Here is a 16,914-nt window from a genome sequence, read left to right on the forward strand (position 1 = left end):
CAATATTTAACTTTTTTTTTTAAATGAAATGTTATCCATAAGATAAAACTATTTTGATTTTGTTAGATACAGGTTTAATCATGAGGGGGGAAAAACATATATTATTATTTTTCATTTTATTTGTATATAATGCGATATAAATAAAAGGGGTTAAATTAAAAAAAGAAAAGTAAAAAAAAATCCACATTTTTACTTTTCAACCGTTTTTGACTGGCATAAAGTTCTTTTGACGTTGGACGTTCGATATTCGCAGATATGCGGAAATTAAGGGACCGTCTCTAAAGTTACATACGACATTATTATACACGTTTCTAACTTCAATAGCATTTGAAGGGAATGACTTACAGTCATACAACCAACTGTACAGTGTTCATCTGGGTGTCACGTATAATGCACACCTCTTAGATTTTTGATATTTAACAAAATAAACTATTACATCATATATAAATATTGCCATGTATTTCACTACAGAATAGGCCCATACACAAAATAGCCATAATTTAATGCTCAATAGCATTTGAAGGGAAAGACTTACAGTCACAAGACCAACTGTAATGTGTTCATGTAGGTGTCAGCTATAATGCACACCTTTTAGGTTTCTGATATTTATTAAAATATTAAATCATATGTAAATTAGATATGTATATAAATATCTCTGTGTGTATGAATATGTATGAATATATGTATATATACACATATATGTATGTATATTATATATACTCATATATATATATATATATATATATATATATATATATATATATATATATATACTCATATATATAATATAATATACATACAATAATGATGGTATATTTTGTGTATGGGCCCATTCTGTAGTGAAATACATGGCAATATTTACATATGATTTAATAGCTTATTTGAATAAATATCAAAAATCTAAAAGGTGTACGTCATACCTGACACCTGGATGAACACTTTACAGTTGGTTGTGTGACTGTAAGTCATTCCCTTCAAATGCTATTGAGCTTTAAATTATGGTATATTTTGTGTATGAGCCCATGCAGTAATAAAATACATGGCAATTTTTATATATGATTTAATAGTTTATTTTATTAAATCTCAAAAATCTAAAAGGTGTGCATTATAGCTGACACCTACATGAACACTGTACAGTTGGTTATATGACTGTAAGTCATTTCCTTCTAATGCTAAGTTAAAACGTGTATAACAATGTCATATGTAACTTTAGAGACGGTCCCTTAATTTCCGCATATCTGCGAATATCGAACGTCCAACGTCAAAAGAACTTTATGCCAGTACCATTTTGAACTCTTTAGCAACTAAAATTGTATATCTACATTTTTTTTGTTATCATTCTATATTATTATTATTATTATTATTATTATTATTATTATTATTACAATGATTATTTTGTTTCCGGAAGTTGCGTTTCTCCTTGTTTGCTGAGAGTCCTCCAGTATCCCACAATGCCTTCGCTCCTTCTCTGACCTCTCGGCGATTTCCGTTGCCTGCTAAAGTCGGTGTGTGTGTTGCATGGTGGGGCCGATGACCGCTTCGAAGCCCATCGAACCAGTCGCCGGGTCCGGACTGCCCCGGTGGCAGCTGGCGCTGCTGGTCGGGACTCCCATCGTGCTGGGGGTCGGAGCCGCGTACCTGTGGAGCCGGGGCCGGAGCCGGAGCAGCGGCAAGGATCAGCCGAGTGAGCGCAATGAGGAGAGGAAAACTCCCGAAGGCAGCGAGCAGGACAACATGGTAACCACTGTCTGCAGAATACATGTAAACTTGTACGGTTATAAACCGTCTGAGTGCTCTGGCTAGCTGTGTAGCGTACACAGTAACACAACATGTTTCTTTTCTCTTTAATAGTCTTAGCTGACAAATCCACTCTGGTTTCAAAGCTAACCCAACTGTTATAGGTCGCATCCCAAACGGGGTCCTTATTTTTATGTAGTACCCTACCTAGGCTGTAGGAGCTGTAGTCTGGTAATGAGCGTAGTGCACGTGCGTAGGGAGCAGTTAAGGGATTTGAGATGCGTCCTGAGGCACGCTGACAGGCTAATCCACTCACAGGCGTGCTGTTACTCTGGCTCGCTGTTTTATTTCACTCGAAACTCGCTCACTTTGGTGTTCTTTAGTCCTGGTTGTGTTTTGTAATGGCTATATATTTCAGCAGCTGTCCTTCGGTACATCATTTCCGCACTTTTTTAATGACAAAAAGACGTGAGCTCCGACGCTAGCTTACAAAATGTACTTGAAGTAGGTTAGCAAGCCAGCTGAAAAAGTGAAAGTGACACTCTTTATGCTTTGGAGAATGAGGGTGGGGGGGTTGTTGTTTTTGGAAAACGTTTCCTTGTGTAGTTTAAAAAGCATTGATGGACAGGGGAGTTTGGCTGTGCTAGAGAATAGTTGTTAATAAATCCTCCACTGAGAGCCATATTTTATATTCCAGCTATGTACCGATGTGTGGTGTTTTTGTAGCTGAGTATTTCTCCTACTTTAATTTCCTCACTGAATCCCCAAATAGACACCTCCTTTCCATACCACTGCACTACATACGGATTTACCTAATAACTTTGGCATCCAGTGACGTGCACTATAGATCCCAAAGGCAGGCTTTGGGCTCGAGTGATTGCTTAAAATGAATCCGATATATAAAAGTTAAATGAGCTGCATATCATGATCCCATATACTCCAGAGTTTAAGAGCAGCTCGTCTTTCTTTCTCAAAAAACAATCATTTCTCTACGTGCAAGATAGCAAGCGGCAAGCAACCATTCATTATGTATGTATGTGACACGGGAGTGCAAGCAACACTGTGACAATGACATTTGCACCGCCAAATAGGTATGACCTGAAATCTGAAGGATTTTAATAAATCACAATACACTCTGGTCTAGGGCTGCAACTAACGATTATTTTGATAATCGATTAATCTGTCCATTATTTCTTCGATTAATTGATTAGTTGGGTTAAAAGGGCAACCCCCCCCCCCCCATTTAAAAAAAAAACCCAAACAAAACGTTATTTCACATTCTGCCCAGTGTTCTCCTTCAAACATTGTGCACACTGAAGGCTATGAAAAAGATATTAAGTGTATCTCTGTGGGATTTGCTATACACTGTGCAAAGGATTTTAAAAAATATTAACATTATATTTTGAAAAGAAAACAACTGATTGTCCACAAGCTTTAAAACAGAAGTTAAATCACTAAATTAAAAATGCTAAAGAAGAAAAACAAAAGCACAAATTAAGTGTTAACTGGTAAGAGGTTGAATGTTCTGGACTCGTGCTCTATTAGTGAAATTTAACAGAGACTCGCTCGCTGTCAGGACGAGGCTTTATGTAAAATGGAAATACTGGCGTGAATTTCTAACATGTACAGATAAGGATATTAAGGTAAAAGTGTCATTTCTGTGCTGAAGAAACCATGTCTTGAACACAATAAACAGCAGACGCATCTGCCGCAGCATCAGACACGACAGGCCACGTTAATACACTTACGAGTTTGTTTGAAATGCTTAATATAAAACATTCTCATGTTTTGGATGACGTGGATCATGCACTTTTCCTGCAGCAGCTCACTCTGTGACCTCTGCTGCTTCTCAGATGGGTTTTATTCATAGAAACGCGTTTTTCACCTTGTGAAGTGACATCACTGACGGGGGTGTCATCCACAGTGACGTCATAGACCCGACTAATCCATAATGAAATTCGTCATTGATTGTTTTAATTATCGATTATAATCGAGTTTATCGAATAGTTGTTGCAGCCCTAGTTTGGTCTTTAAGTAAAAGACCAGTAATCAAAAAGTGAAATTTTTTGCACTGTTTTTCTCCGTGATGTTTGTTGGTAAATGAGTCCTTTTAGCTGTACTCATGTTCGATGCACGTGAATCGAAGAGGGCTTTGGCTGAATGCATGTTGTGATGAAGTCACATGACTCGTCTTGGCCCAAATCCGTGGAAAATCATCTGTAATTTTATAGTAGGTTTACTAAAAACCTGTGAAATTCTGAATTTAATGATACATTTATTTAACATCTAAAATTATTTATTTAACATTGAAATGAAGGGAAAATACAATGAAGAATAATAATTAAAAAAGATCTGTTCAATATTTTTACATTTTACAATGTGAGCGATTTGGTACGTCTATTAACAGCCAATCAGCTGTTTTTGAAACAAAGCTGGCAAGCATTTATAAACGGAAATAATGTATGTTTCCTCTCGTCTAATCATTTCACTATTGTTATGGATATTGTGATAGCGCTGATAAAGGCAGTACAAGTTCCACATTTGAACAGTTATGTCAAAACAAGGACCAGTGGGCTTTCACGTAAATGACACTGTGTACTTGTACCATGACAAGGTTTACATTTGCATAGAATATGCCTCTGTCTGTTTAACAAGACAAATGTAACCACGCTAGAAATAAGTGGTAACATGGCAACTGTATTACATACTGTAAAGTTCCACAGACCGAGGTGATGCAGAAACGCTACAAGCAACATTTGTAGGTTGTAGTGCAAGTGAACTAACGTTAAGCAAAGAGAACATGCTCCAGCACAGGTGTTTCTCTAGTACTCTACAGGTAAATCTTTAATCTCAAGTTACTCAGTGGTCCAAGGGTTAGTAACACTTCAGTCTCTGATCAATCATCTATTATAAAGTAAATACGTAGTGAGCTCTTCTGCATAATGTACATTCCATGTTTAGTTTCCTTTATGGTTTTTTGTTTGTTTGTTTGTTTGTTTTTTTTTTAAAGCATTTTAAAGAAGTTAGTAGATACTACAGTCGAGAGCTCACTAGGAACATAGTCTGTACTTTGTGATCTCAAAGTGTGATGTCTCAGTTGGAGTTGATAGTTCTGTGTAGTCCTGGTTTATGTCTCACAGGAAATCCAAATACAATGAAATTCAGTTTTATTTGTATAGCGCTTTTAACAACTGACATTGTCACAAAGCAGCTTCACAGAAATGTATACATTCAGGATATAAATGTTCAATTTGTTAATTTATCCCTAATGAGCAAGCCAATGGTGATGGTGGCAAGGACAAACTCCCTGAGACGGCATGAGGAAGAAACCTTGAGAGGAACCGGGTTCAAAAGGGAACCTGTCCTCTTCGGGCTGACAGTGAATAGTGCTCGAAATAATTCCCTTCTATAATCAATCCGTACAGGATTTACAGAGTTTTTTTTTTTTGTATTGTTGCAGCTAAAGTGGTTGATTTGCGATGCACCTGCTCGTTTTTTGCGCTTTTTTTTTTTTTAAAGCTGAAAACTACTTGAATTGGTGAAATTGCAATTGCACAAAATTGTTTTGCACACTCTTTCTCAGTGATGTTTGTTTGTAAATGAGACCTTTTAGCTGCACTCATGTTTGACGCACGTGAATCGAAGAAGGCTTTGGCTAAATGTGTGTTGTGATGACCTCACATGACGCGTCTTGGCCCAAATCTGTTGAAAATCTGCTGTAATTTTGAAAAAATGCAGAGATTTGCGTAGTATTGAGTATTGCAGAGTTTGCTTGATCACAGAATCCTGGAGGGACTGTATAACTGTGTACAACATGGTCAAGTAATGCAGTTGTGTAACTAGGAGATTCATTATAGTTTTAACATGAATTCTGTTTTGTTGAAGTTATCAAGTGTTCACTGATGGAGACTTGAGTGCAAAACTGTTTGTGGGAATTGCAGTTCTAAAGTTATCACAGCCATTCTAGTCCTAAGGCGCTGTAGCAGAACTGTTCATATCAATTACAATCCAAAGCCATCTTCATGTTTTATAAGTGGTACCATCCTCCAGTAATTTCATGTATCTTTAGGCTGTCCATGTGGGGCCATCCTCTGGAAAAACAAGTGATTTCCAAGTGAAAAGAACTCCAACTAGAAGTGGGGCATCAGGATGGCTCAGGCAGGTTCGAGGAGCAGAAGGGGTCATGATCACTGGTATCTCAGGAATAGCTTGTGTAACTCGAGACAGGGAGAGGGATTGTTAGGTATGCTAATTGTCCTGTAATGGTTAAGGACAATGTACAGTACTTTATTTGCAGAGTGCAAGCAGCGACACAATTACACGAGTGGAGAAATTCATTAGCTAGCACGTAAAAGCTGCAGTGTGCTTCCCAGTCCCATGTTTTGGTTCCCCAGAAAGATAATTGAGTAACCTAGAAAGTCCTAGCTAACATGATGTAATAAGATGTAGTGAGCTAGTTAGCTAGTTACATGCATTAATACAGAGTAAGAGAAACTACCCAGTACATGATCATGTACTAAATCGTTTTATGCCCTTGACAAAAAAAAATATTATTGTGTTTTTAATAAACTGTGATCACACTCAAAGATATCATTTGAGCCTAGCCAGCATCCGTTGTTTTTTTTCTTGATATGTTTAACCATGATGTGAATGTGTTGTACTAGCAAAGAGTCTACACTACACTACACACATCCGCCAAGCCTGAATCTGCTAGTATGTGGAAACACTGAGAGTGTTTGCTCTGCTTTGTCAGTCTTTCCACATGCTAGCAGATTCAGGCTTGGCGGATGTGTGTAGTGCAGCAGGCGGTGGCGTTCAGAGCAAGTAGCCCACACTATAGTTACAGCATTGTAGCGTGTCACATATTCATGAAGCGTATTGCGTTTAAGTATAGACTACTTGGCAGATTAATGCATTTGTGTTTTTACTAATGTCAATAAGAATTGTTTCTTTTCTTTTTCTTTATCTGTTTGTCTGCTGGGCAACTATTAATTAAAAACCAATAACCTGGACGTGAAATCTGTTTTCGGGCTGCTGATTTGGCCACGCTTTTCAGTGTTAAGTGGGCTGTCATGATCTTTGGTAAAGCCTGTGAAAGCTTTCCTGGCCGTCACCAGTCACACCATTGAGGTAACTTGTATTAGTAGCGATGTATTACTGCTGTTTAGGCTCTATGTTTTTTAGCGCTGCTTGTGGATGGCTGTCCTGTCATATATTATTTGGTTCCCATGCTAATCTACCACAGCAGATTCAGCTAATTGCTGTTTTTTGAGCCCCTCGATACAAGAGCAGTAGAGGTTGATTAGAATGAATCTGTGGTTGGACGTGTTTTGTTGTGATGCCATTGCATGTTGTTGTTTTGCTTAACTTAATGTTGTAATGCTATCTAAGGTTCACACAGAGCGTTTTAGCTCCACGGTGATTCAGTAGTCTCTGGTATTAGCTAAGAGCTTAGTCTAAATGGGATTTTACTGAGACAGCGTGTCTGCTACCAGGGGAAAAAAGCTTAAGTGGTGACCTAGTGGGTTTAACTCCACTCCCCTTACTCTCAAATGCAACTAAAGTGTTCATTGAAGTAATAAAAGGTAATTGCTTTGGCACAGTTTATCTGATGACTTAATATTGTCTCAAAATTTATTCTGGTTGATTTAAATGGAAGCAGTTTATAGGTGCAAATTTAAGTATGCATTTGGCACCAAAAAAACTTTAGTTTTATGCCAGTAAAGAAAATCAGTATTTTTAATGCTGCCTTAATAGTGTCTGTGTAAAGATGAACATCTGTACATTTTTGTCATTACTAATGCACAGAAAAGTATGAACATAGTTTTTTTTTTTTATGTGAACGTTCAGACTAAGATAAAATAATCACACAATCCCATCACTCAGTATTAAAATTATTTAGTCAAATTTATGAACATTTGTTCATAACGGAGTTGACCAAATGAATACTTAAATAATTACACCACTGCACAGGTCCAAACCATATACATGGGGAGCTTGTCAGTTAATTCACCATAAACATAATAATCAATAAACACTGATGTGTAAGGTTAATCGGCTAACTAACTGTCACTGAACTCACGGATGTCACAGTTGAAGACGTTTCATTCATTGAGGAAGCCAGAAATTGAGATCACATAAATGAGTGATTGTGTAGCCCTCTGTTAAGAACACATGATCTTAACAATGACGCTTGCTCTTAAATGCAAATTTGATGCAAATGACACGATGTGGTGTTGTCTGGGATAAGACTAATGTTGTTCTCTACTAATCTACCATTTAGTAAATTGGGTTGTAAATGTAAAGGTATGTGGGATGTTTGTTTGCGAGTCCTTCCATCTCAAATGGTCCAATACAGGTTGCTTGACCATTTATAATTTTTCTAAATGAAAATTGACCTCTATGATTTACAGTTGTTATTACCTCTTTGTATTAGCTTTGCAAAACTGGCATGTTTATAAATAAATAAATAAATAAATAAATAAATAAATAAAATTCACTTGGTTTAACTATGACGGCCATCTTTGTGTCATGGCACACAACAAATTTTGGTTATACAGCTTTTTAAGGAAACCTCAATATCTCTGCTCAGGATAGTCCTAGCTCCTTGGAGCAAAAACTGTAGAGCACATTACAAGGTACAACATTTCACACATTTGTGTTACTTGGACCTTAAGTCCTAATGTAATGCTCAAGATTGCTCACAGTTCCACATTTAGGGTCAGTTTATAATTGGAAGGGTTCGAGTCTGTGTGCATGCATAACTTTTCAGGTCCGAGACTTCTTTTTATTTATTTGTTTATTCATTTATTTATGGTTGTGTGAGTTCAATTATTTTTAAATTCCCCTCAATTTTGGGTTGGATATTTCTGGTGGGGGACCAGATACGAACCTGAAATTTTCACAGAAATAGGTCCTCTATATTAGCATTCTGCTGTAAAAAAAAAAAAAAAAAAAAAAAAAAAAAAATTGTTGAGTTTTAGAATTCAGGGCTATTAGAAATCGGGAAAAGCTTACTTTATTCATGCATTTTGAGAAATGAACAGATGTAATATAAGCATCATTAAAAATGGTCAAGCAACCAGCTTTACAAATATTGGACCACTTGCGATGGACTGACCCATGTTTATCAGCTCAGTATAATATTAAATCAGGTTAAGATAATTCCAACTGAAATAATATAGAGATAATAACAGTGATATTAAGGACTCGAAATAGTTTATGGTGTAAATATAAAGATTTCAAATACACTATAAATGTTTGGCCTTTTTATACAAACTGAGAGATATTATTAAACATGGAATGCATGTCTTTGTCCTCCCTCTGTAGAGTCCTCTAGATAAGGCACAGGCTGCTAAGAACAGGGGTAACAAGTATTTCAAGGCTGGCAAGTACGAGCAGGCCATCCAGTGCTACACTGAGGCCATCAGCATGTGCCCCAAAGAACAGAAGAGTGACCTGTCCACGTTCTACCAGAACAGAGCTGCAGCATACGAGCAGCAGGTTTGTTTCAGACGCCCAAGCTTGTCCATTACAGCTGTTGCAAATAAAATGGCTTCTAGGTATTTTGCAGCACTGATTAAATGTGTGTGCTTGCAGGCGAAATGGACCGAAGTGGTGGAGGACTGTTCTCAGGCTGTCGAGATGAACCCGCGCTACGTCAAAGCTCTCTTTAGGCGTGCCAGAGCCCTCGAAAGACTAGACAACAAAAAGGAGTGTCTGGAAGGTAGGAGTTAATATTTTTGCCAATAGGTTTTCCCCTTTGAGGAAAAGTAAATCGAATAGTAACATGTGTGACCGTGTTGAATCTAATGTGATTGCCATAGAGCGCAGTACGTAAAGCAAGGACACATTTCAGGCAGCTGTAAACTTTAAGATCTGGCACTGTGTTCTTCCAGATGTGACAGCTGTATGTATACTCGAGGCCTTCCAGAACCAGCAAAGCATGCTACTGGCAGACAAAGTGCTGAAACAGCTGGGAAAAGAGAAAGCCAAGGATAAATACAAGGTGAGAAGATGCACTAAAGTGTTAAGCAGCTTTGAGTTTGTGGAGGTGACAGTATCCGTAGTTTAGCTGTAGCATAACAAGTAGACATAAGGAGACAGCTGAAAACTACACGATTTCAGTTAAAGCAGCAAATGCGAATTAAATTTGCCTGGCCTTCTGGGATTTTTCGCTAGCAGTGTCCGCACCTCCGGAGCTTGTTTCATCAACCCCTATTGATAATTGAGGTTATGTGTGGTCTGTTCTGTATATACTCTTTAACTGAATCTTTATATCCAGAACCGGGAGCCTCTAATGCCATCGCCACAGTTTATCAAGTCCTACTTCAGCTCCTTCACCGATGACATCATATCGCAACCCCTTCAGAAGGGGGAGAAGAAAGACGAGGACAAGGATAAGGAGGGCGAGGCTGCTGAGGTCACAGAGAGGTCAGAGTTCATGTACTATAGAGTAGTGTTGGTCAAACTGGTAAAGAGTTTTGTATTTAAAAAAAATTTTTTTTACCTGTTTGATTTGAAAGTTTTCTATCATTTTCTGAACATGGAGATTATTATATTCAGTGTACATGATTAATTTTAGGATGCACCAATCTCACTTTTCCCGGTTACAATACTTATATCAGAGCTCTGAGTATGGGTTGATAGCGTATAGTGATCCAATCCTGACATCTTCTCAGTAACTGAGTCAACTCTTTGCAGTGTTTTAAGATGAAGGTTTACTGTCGAAGAAAATAGCTTTTATGATCACATATACAATTACAATGAGAAAGGGCTTAAGCACTGAGCCACCACTGCATCCACTGTTTTATCTTCTTGCCAATTTATGCGAAACAGTTGTTTGTGTGTTGAATCAGTCAGAAGCCTTCACAATATAAAATGCATGATTGGATCAGATGGTTAGAATAGCAAATCTAACCTGGTGCTGCTCCAGCATTTCAGGTTAGTATGTCCCCTGTTACTGATACTTGTTATCAGAGCCATGAATCCCTAATTAATTGGAAACCTTTCCAAAGGCCTTACTGTTATGGTAATAATTGGAGAGGCAGCAATCCCATTTTGAGTACAATGCCTGATTCTTGGCCAATACCTGATACTGGTCCCATACTTGCATCCTCACAGTAGCCAAGATGACTTTGTGAGATCTGTTGCCAAATTACCTGAAATTTCACAGGTGTGATGGGACTGGGATTTAGGATTAAGTTGTGTCTATGTTCCTGTGCAAGCATGATCTGTGTCACGTTAATCAACACCACACACCTTCAGAGGGCATCGGTGCCGCAACGGTTATGGCTCTGGGTTACTGATCAGAAGGTTGTGAGGTTCAAGCCCCAGCACTGCCAAGCTGCCACCGTTGCCTTTAACCCTCTCTGCTCCAGGGTGCTGTATCATTGCTGAACCTGTGCTCTGACCCCAGCTTCCTAACAAGTTGGGATATGCAAAAAAGAATTTCATTGTGCTGTAATCTATATGTCATAGAGGTCGACTGATAGTGGATTTTACAGATACCGATAACTAAGTTGGGCAGTACCTGCAGATAACTGATTAATCAACCGATAGTTTTTAAAATTGATCCTGAATGAAAAATATAAAAAAGTTAAATATTGCTGAACTTTGTTGCAAAACTGTACCATGAAAATGTACTGTACTATTAAAAAATGAAATTAATATTAATATACATTAACTATTATTAAATATTAAAGTAAAGCAAACAATATACATCCAAACGGAACCAAAAAGTAGCACTCCAAATAAAAATAGAGATGTCTAAATTGAATCAAAAAACCACTTCAAATAACAACTAAATTTGTCAGCGATAGTTTTTATTTAGCCTCTAGAGGCCGCTCTTGAACTGTATAATGACAGAGGACCCTTCTCAGACGCTCTCGCAATGGACGCAACCGGGAAAAGACTGTCAGTGTGGGTTTTTGCGATAACCTATAGTTCCAGCAATCAGTTATCAGCTGATTAATCTGTAAAACCGATCAATCGGTCAACCTCTAATACGTGACAAATAAAGGCTTCTTCTTCTAGCTAAGTGGCTCAAAATGGAAAATGGGGATAATCCAATCTAACGTTTCAGATCAATATCAGTATTAGATAAAAGCACCCATAATAATGCAATGTTTTTGCAAGGGATTTTGCAGTTGGTACTAAGAACAGTATGGAATATCTTCTGTTCATGCAGCTCGGGCTATCTGAAGGCCAAGCAGTACATGGAAGAGGAGAACTATGATAAGATCATCAGTGAGTGCACTAAGGAAATCGAATCTAAGGGCAGACACACTGCCGAAGCTCTGCTGCTAAGAGCCACTTTCTACCTGCTCATCGGCAACGCCACAGCTGCCCAGCCCGACCTGGACCGAGTCATCAACATGCAGGACGCCAATGTCAAGGTACTGCGAGCATGTGCTGTTTTTGTATTCACATATGTACTATGCAGTGTTTAGACTGTTTTCTAAAGATGGTGATCTGTGACCTTTTTGCAGTTGCGAGCAAATGCTCTGATAAAACGTGGCAGCATGTACATGCAGCAGCAGCAGCCACAGCTCTCCACCCAAGACTTCAACATGGCAGCCGAAATAGATCATCGGAACGCAGACGTCTATCACCATAGAGGACAGGTATACTTCTTATACATCTTATTCTGCCATCTTTTCCCTTTCTTACCTGGCTGTGGATTTTTTGAGAACATTCTTTTGCATTATTGTGCTGTTTCAGTGCTTTCTTGGACAGTAACAATGGCTTACTCGGTCCTGTAATTTTTAATTGTTAGTTATTTCAAGGACGGGAGTTGGCAGGAGTCCGACTTGCACGCTTTCATTCTGAACAAAGCTTATTAAATAAGGCCAGTTACTGTATATTTCAGAATAAAAATAGAAATATGCTTTCCCTGACTCTAGTTTGTACTGTGACTTAGTTAGCAATGCTACCAGTTTGAATGGAATGACTTCTAACTCACCGGTCATCTCTCAGCTGAAGATCCTGCTGGACCAGGTCGAGGAGGCAGTGACAGATTTTGACGAGTGTATCCTGCTCAGGCCTGACTCTGCCCTGGCACAGGCACAGAAGTGCTTTGCTCTGGTGAGTAGCAGCAGGGGGCGCTCATGAGCATTCAAATCTTCGACCGGCGACTGATAAAACTGTCCCCTCTGAGAGCGTGTGCTCAAAAGCAGTCTGAATTATAAGGTGCTGTCGGACTAATTTGTTCAAAGATGAGTTTGTGTTACAAAGGTTATTTATGTCACCTAATATATGTCAGATGTTTACATTAAAATAAATCTTGCCTAAAAGTATGAAAATGTATAAAATATTGTATCTGATTTGAAGGACAAATCTTTATACCTCAGGATCAAAACATCACTGAATCACAAGTGTTTCAAATTTTCACAGTATGATAATGTGGTTAATTTGATCAGGGTTTCATGGTATAAATTGAGCATTTAAAAATACAACCGTACTTGAAATGCAGTGAGGAAGATGGATGTACAGATAGACATATATAGAAATTATGCAGTGTTGTTGTATTAGCTCAGTTATTAGCCTTTTTGTGTATCGGGTATGTTTCTTCTTAGTTTAAAACGATGTCTTCTATCTCTGTGTTTTAGTATAGACAGGCGTACACCGGAAACAGCCCATCTCAAGTGCAGACAGCCATGGATGGCTTCGAGGACGTCATCAGAAGGTTTCCAAAATGTGCAGAAGGCTATGCCCTTTATGCACAGGTATGGATTTTACTGTTCTATACAGCATAGTGCTGCACTGACAAATCACAGCATACATTTTTAAATTTTTTTTATTATTTTTCCTTTTCTCTGTCTGGGTAGGCCCTGACTGACCAGCAGCTGTTTGGGAAGGCAGATGAGATGTATGACAAATGTATTGAACTGGAGCCTGATAATGCCACAACCTATGTCCATAAAGGGTTAGTATTCAGCCACGTGAATTAATTACCCCTTGCCTGGTTCAAGCAGGAGTGTTTAATTCATTTAATTCTTAAAGGAATACCCCAGTGTTTTTCAACCTAAGCCTTCTCCACCACATTTGAACAACATGTGTGATTACCATGGACATTAATTTTTCAGCCATAGTAGACCAATTTGTAGCAGAAGCCTAACGGTATAATCACCATGCAGTGAAGGGAAATGGCAAAAGTTGGCCTCTTTGGGGTGTGTCGCGAAGAGACAGTCAAGTAGCTCTCCAGAGTGAAGTGGACGAGGTCTGTTTCAATCTGCCACAAACTGTCATTATTTGCTCCTCATTTGCATAAAGTTGTTGAATTCGCACCTTTATTCCATGGCACGTTTATGTCTACGTGTCTGTGTTTCTATAAATGAAAAAGTAGCTCCATTCTTGAAAGATTGAATTATATAGTTTTAAATGTTTCATATACAAATATTTTTGATTTTGAATAATTGACATTAGGAGTGAGTTTTGAGTGAGCAGGTTTTCTGTTCTTTTCTAAGTAAAAGGAAACATGCCTATTATCTGTGGTAAACATGGGTGTGATGCAGGTATGGTGAATTGAAAATAGGCTGAAAAAATATTAATGGGGAAGTTGTTTTCAACAGCATTGAAAGGTGTCTCTCTCTCTCTCTCTGTGTGGCTCTCTCGCTCTCTCTTTTTTTGTGTACATTGTGTACGCATGTACACTATATATGTATACGTGTGTGTGTGTGTGTGTATTTATGTGTGTGTGTGATCAGGCTGCTGCAACTCCAGTGGAAGCAGGATCTGGACATGGGCTTGGATCTGATTAGCAAAGCCATTGAGATTGACAACAAATGTGACTTTGCCTATGAAACAATGGGAACCATTGAAGTCCAGAGGTCTGTCCTTTAAGATTTTAAGTATTGCAGCACTTTATTTATTTAGCTACGTTCTGTCTGAGAGTAAATCTCACATTTATATATTTATCTTGTTTCATCTTGTAGCCAAGAGACTGTAATATATTACCTTGTTAATAAAAAACCCCCAAACATATTTAGACATGAGCTGTGGAATAGACTAAAACTGGCATTGTTTTTTTTCTTTTTCACAGAGGCAACCTGGACAAGGCCATAGATATGTTCAACAAGGCCATTAACCTTGCCAAGTCTGAGATGGAGATGGCCCATCTGTACTCACTCTGCGATGCTGCCTATGCACAGACCGAGGTGGCCAGGAAGTACGGGCTCAAGCCCCCAACATTGTAACCCCCCCACCACCAAATCCCACTATTGCTGAGCCTGAATACACATCTCATATCCATGAACATTTGAGTTATTTCATTTTTGTGTAAGGTGTTAATCCATCATCACAAGAGAGAAGGGCAGAGTCTGCTCTGGAGTCATGCGATCATGTTTACCCCATTGTGATCAGGGTGATAGAAAGGTGAGGGAATCTGAGCTGAGGCAGAAAAAAGACGGGGAGAAAGAGAAATCGGTTCTCAGCGGCCTGGCACTTGTGGTGAAAACTAATACCACCCTTCATAAAGCATGCACACACTGCACTTAGTGCCACGTATTATGCGCCCTTTTGAAATCCCTAAATAATTTGAAGTCTCGTAATATCAAGCTATGTTAAAACTAGTGTTAGTAATTTCAAACAAATTCCCCTAAAAAGTTTAATGCTTTGGGTTTTTTTTATTTTTTATCGAGTCACTAACATATTTTCCATAGATATCTGCGTGCCTACTGTTGGAGAAGTGATTCGTTTTGTGATATTTTTGCTTGTTGGGATGATGAACTGTTCCAGTGTGCTTGACAGTTTGGCCATTGTCACATTATAGAACTCAATATACATCATTGTTTTATGGGAAGTGCTGGATGCATTGTTTCAGTTAATTTGTCTAAGCCATGTGTGACCACTGTTATTGAAACATTGTGTTTATATGTCACTGTGAAGAATTTCGGCCATGCAGTAATTTACTTTTTACTCCCTTCATATACATCCGGATTTCTTTTTCTTTTTTAAAAGTAGGGGATTGCCTTTTGTCTTTTCATATTATGTACAGCATGAGTGTAATTCCTCTATAAGTAAATATTAAGAAGGCTTTCTTGCAGTAATAATGCCGTCCAGTTAGTTGGTTTATTGAAATTAATGTCAGAAAAGCTCATTTTGTTTCAGTAGATGTGACATATACGTTGTTTCATGTACGAAAAAGGGGAAAAAAACCCCAACCACACTGCTATATTTACACTAAACCAGTACAACCAATTGAAGAGTCATTAACCTAAACTGTGCACTAAAATATTGAATTCAGAAATTTGTCAGTTTATTGAGATGCAACAGTGTCCAAGAAAATGATGTACATTCCCCACTTTGCTGCTTATTGCATCCAGTTTATTTTTTATTGCAAAATAAATTCCTGCCCTCTGGTCAACTGGAATATTTATTCATTGTTCACAGCAAATAATCAGTGTCCGGTGGCTTCTGTGTGTTTATTTCTTTGTGAAAAATCCTCTCTGGTGTGCAAATTCCTGAACTCTAAAACCTTTGTCAAACTCGATGAGAAATTATGTCCTCAAATTACATGTAGCATCATCTGAAGGGCTTTCACAGATTTCCTTAGACCTATACCTAGACCTATAAAATTTGATTACCATCTTATTTTGGTGGTATTTTACACTTGTGATGTGTTAGTGTTAAGGAGTAACAGAGATACAAGCAACTATGCTACAAGTTTTAGTTTCTAAAATTGTTTACCTTTAAAGCAATTCAGTTGGTATGGAGTCATTGCTGTTAATATATTTATGTGACTGTGATTAGGTTGTTCAATATCAGGGGCCTGATATTCCACATTTGGCCAAAGAAAAACATGATAATCATCATCTCCCTGCTGTGCATAACAAAATATTGTTGAAGTTCTAGAGGGTGGGGGAGTCAGAATGCTGCATGGTGGTCTGCACTTTGAATAATATTTTGGGGGTCTGCGGAATACATAATGATGTCTAACTGGTTTGTAAGTACATATTTGCATTCAAATGAGGGAACATGAAAGGTACTGCTGCATGAAGGTTTTTGCTGCTTTGCCTGTGTTGTGTTTGCTTGCTCTGTGATAAGCCTAACCGAATAGTGGCATTAAACTGCCACACAAGCCAAAAGTTGAAGAAAAAAAAAAATCATTCCAGACTGCTGCATGTTTGCAAATAATTGTAGTGACTCCGGTTTTAACTGTACTTGCTTTAAATGAAC

At 38.2% G+C, this 16,914-nt stretch overlaps 2 protein-coding genes across 2 annotated transcripts in view; one reads left to right on the top strand and one right to left on the bottom strand.

The window, feature by feature from the left end:
• Window positions 1-1,430, bottom strand: part of LOC128614696 (protein SPO16 homolog) — a 6,267-nt gene extending 4,837 nt beyond the window's left edge. The window contains exon 1 of the mRNA XM_053636249.1: window positions 1,386-1,430. The gene's annotated coding sequence lies outside the window, so the exon portion shown is untranslated. The remainder of the gene's footprint in view (window positions 1-1,385) is intronic.
• tomm70a (translocase of outer mitochondrial membrane 70 homolog A (S. cerevisiae)) lies at window positions 1,390-16,102 on the top strand. The gene is made up of 12 exons (XM_053636246.1): window positions 1,390-1,737; window positions 9,067-9,240; window positions 9,337-9,463; window positions 9,636-9,745; window positions 10,022-10,170; window positions 11,927-12,134; window positions 12,228-12,362; window positions 12,715-12,822; window positions 13,347-13,463; window positions 13,566-13,663; window positions 14,445-14,567; window positions 14,780-16,102. Exons 1-12 carry the CDS (start codon window positions 1,519-1,521, stop codon window positions 14,931-14,933), a joined length of 1,722 nt encoding a protein of 573 aa, XP_053492221.1. The 5' UTR covers window positions 1,390-1,518; the 3' UTR covers window positions 14,934-16,102.
• Window positions 16,103-16,914: the final 812 nt, after the last annotated feature.

The sequence above is a fragment of the Ictalurus furcatus genome, chromosome 11 (genome assembly GCF_023375685.1).
Source record: "Ictalurus furcatus strain D&B chromosome 11, Billie_1.0, whole genome shotgun sequence".
Classification (NCBI taxonomy): Eukaryota; Metazoa; Chordata; class Actinopteri; order Siluriformes; family Ictaluridae; genus Ictalurus; species Ictalurus furcatus.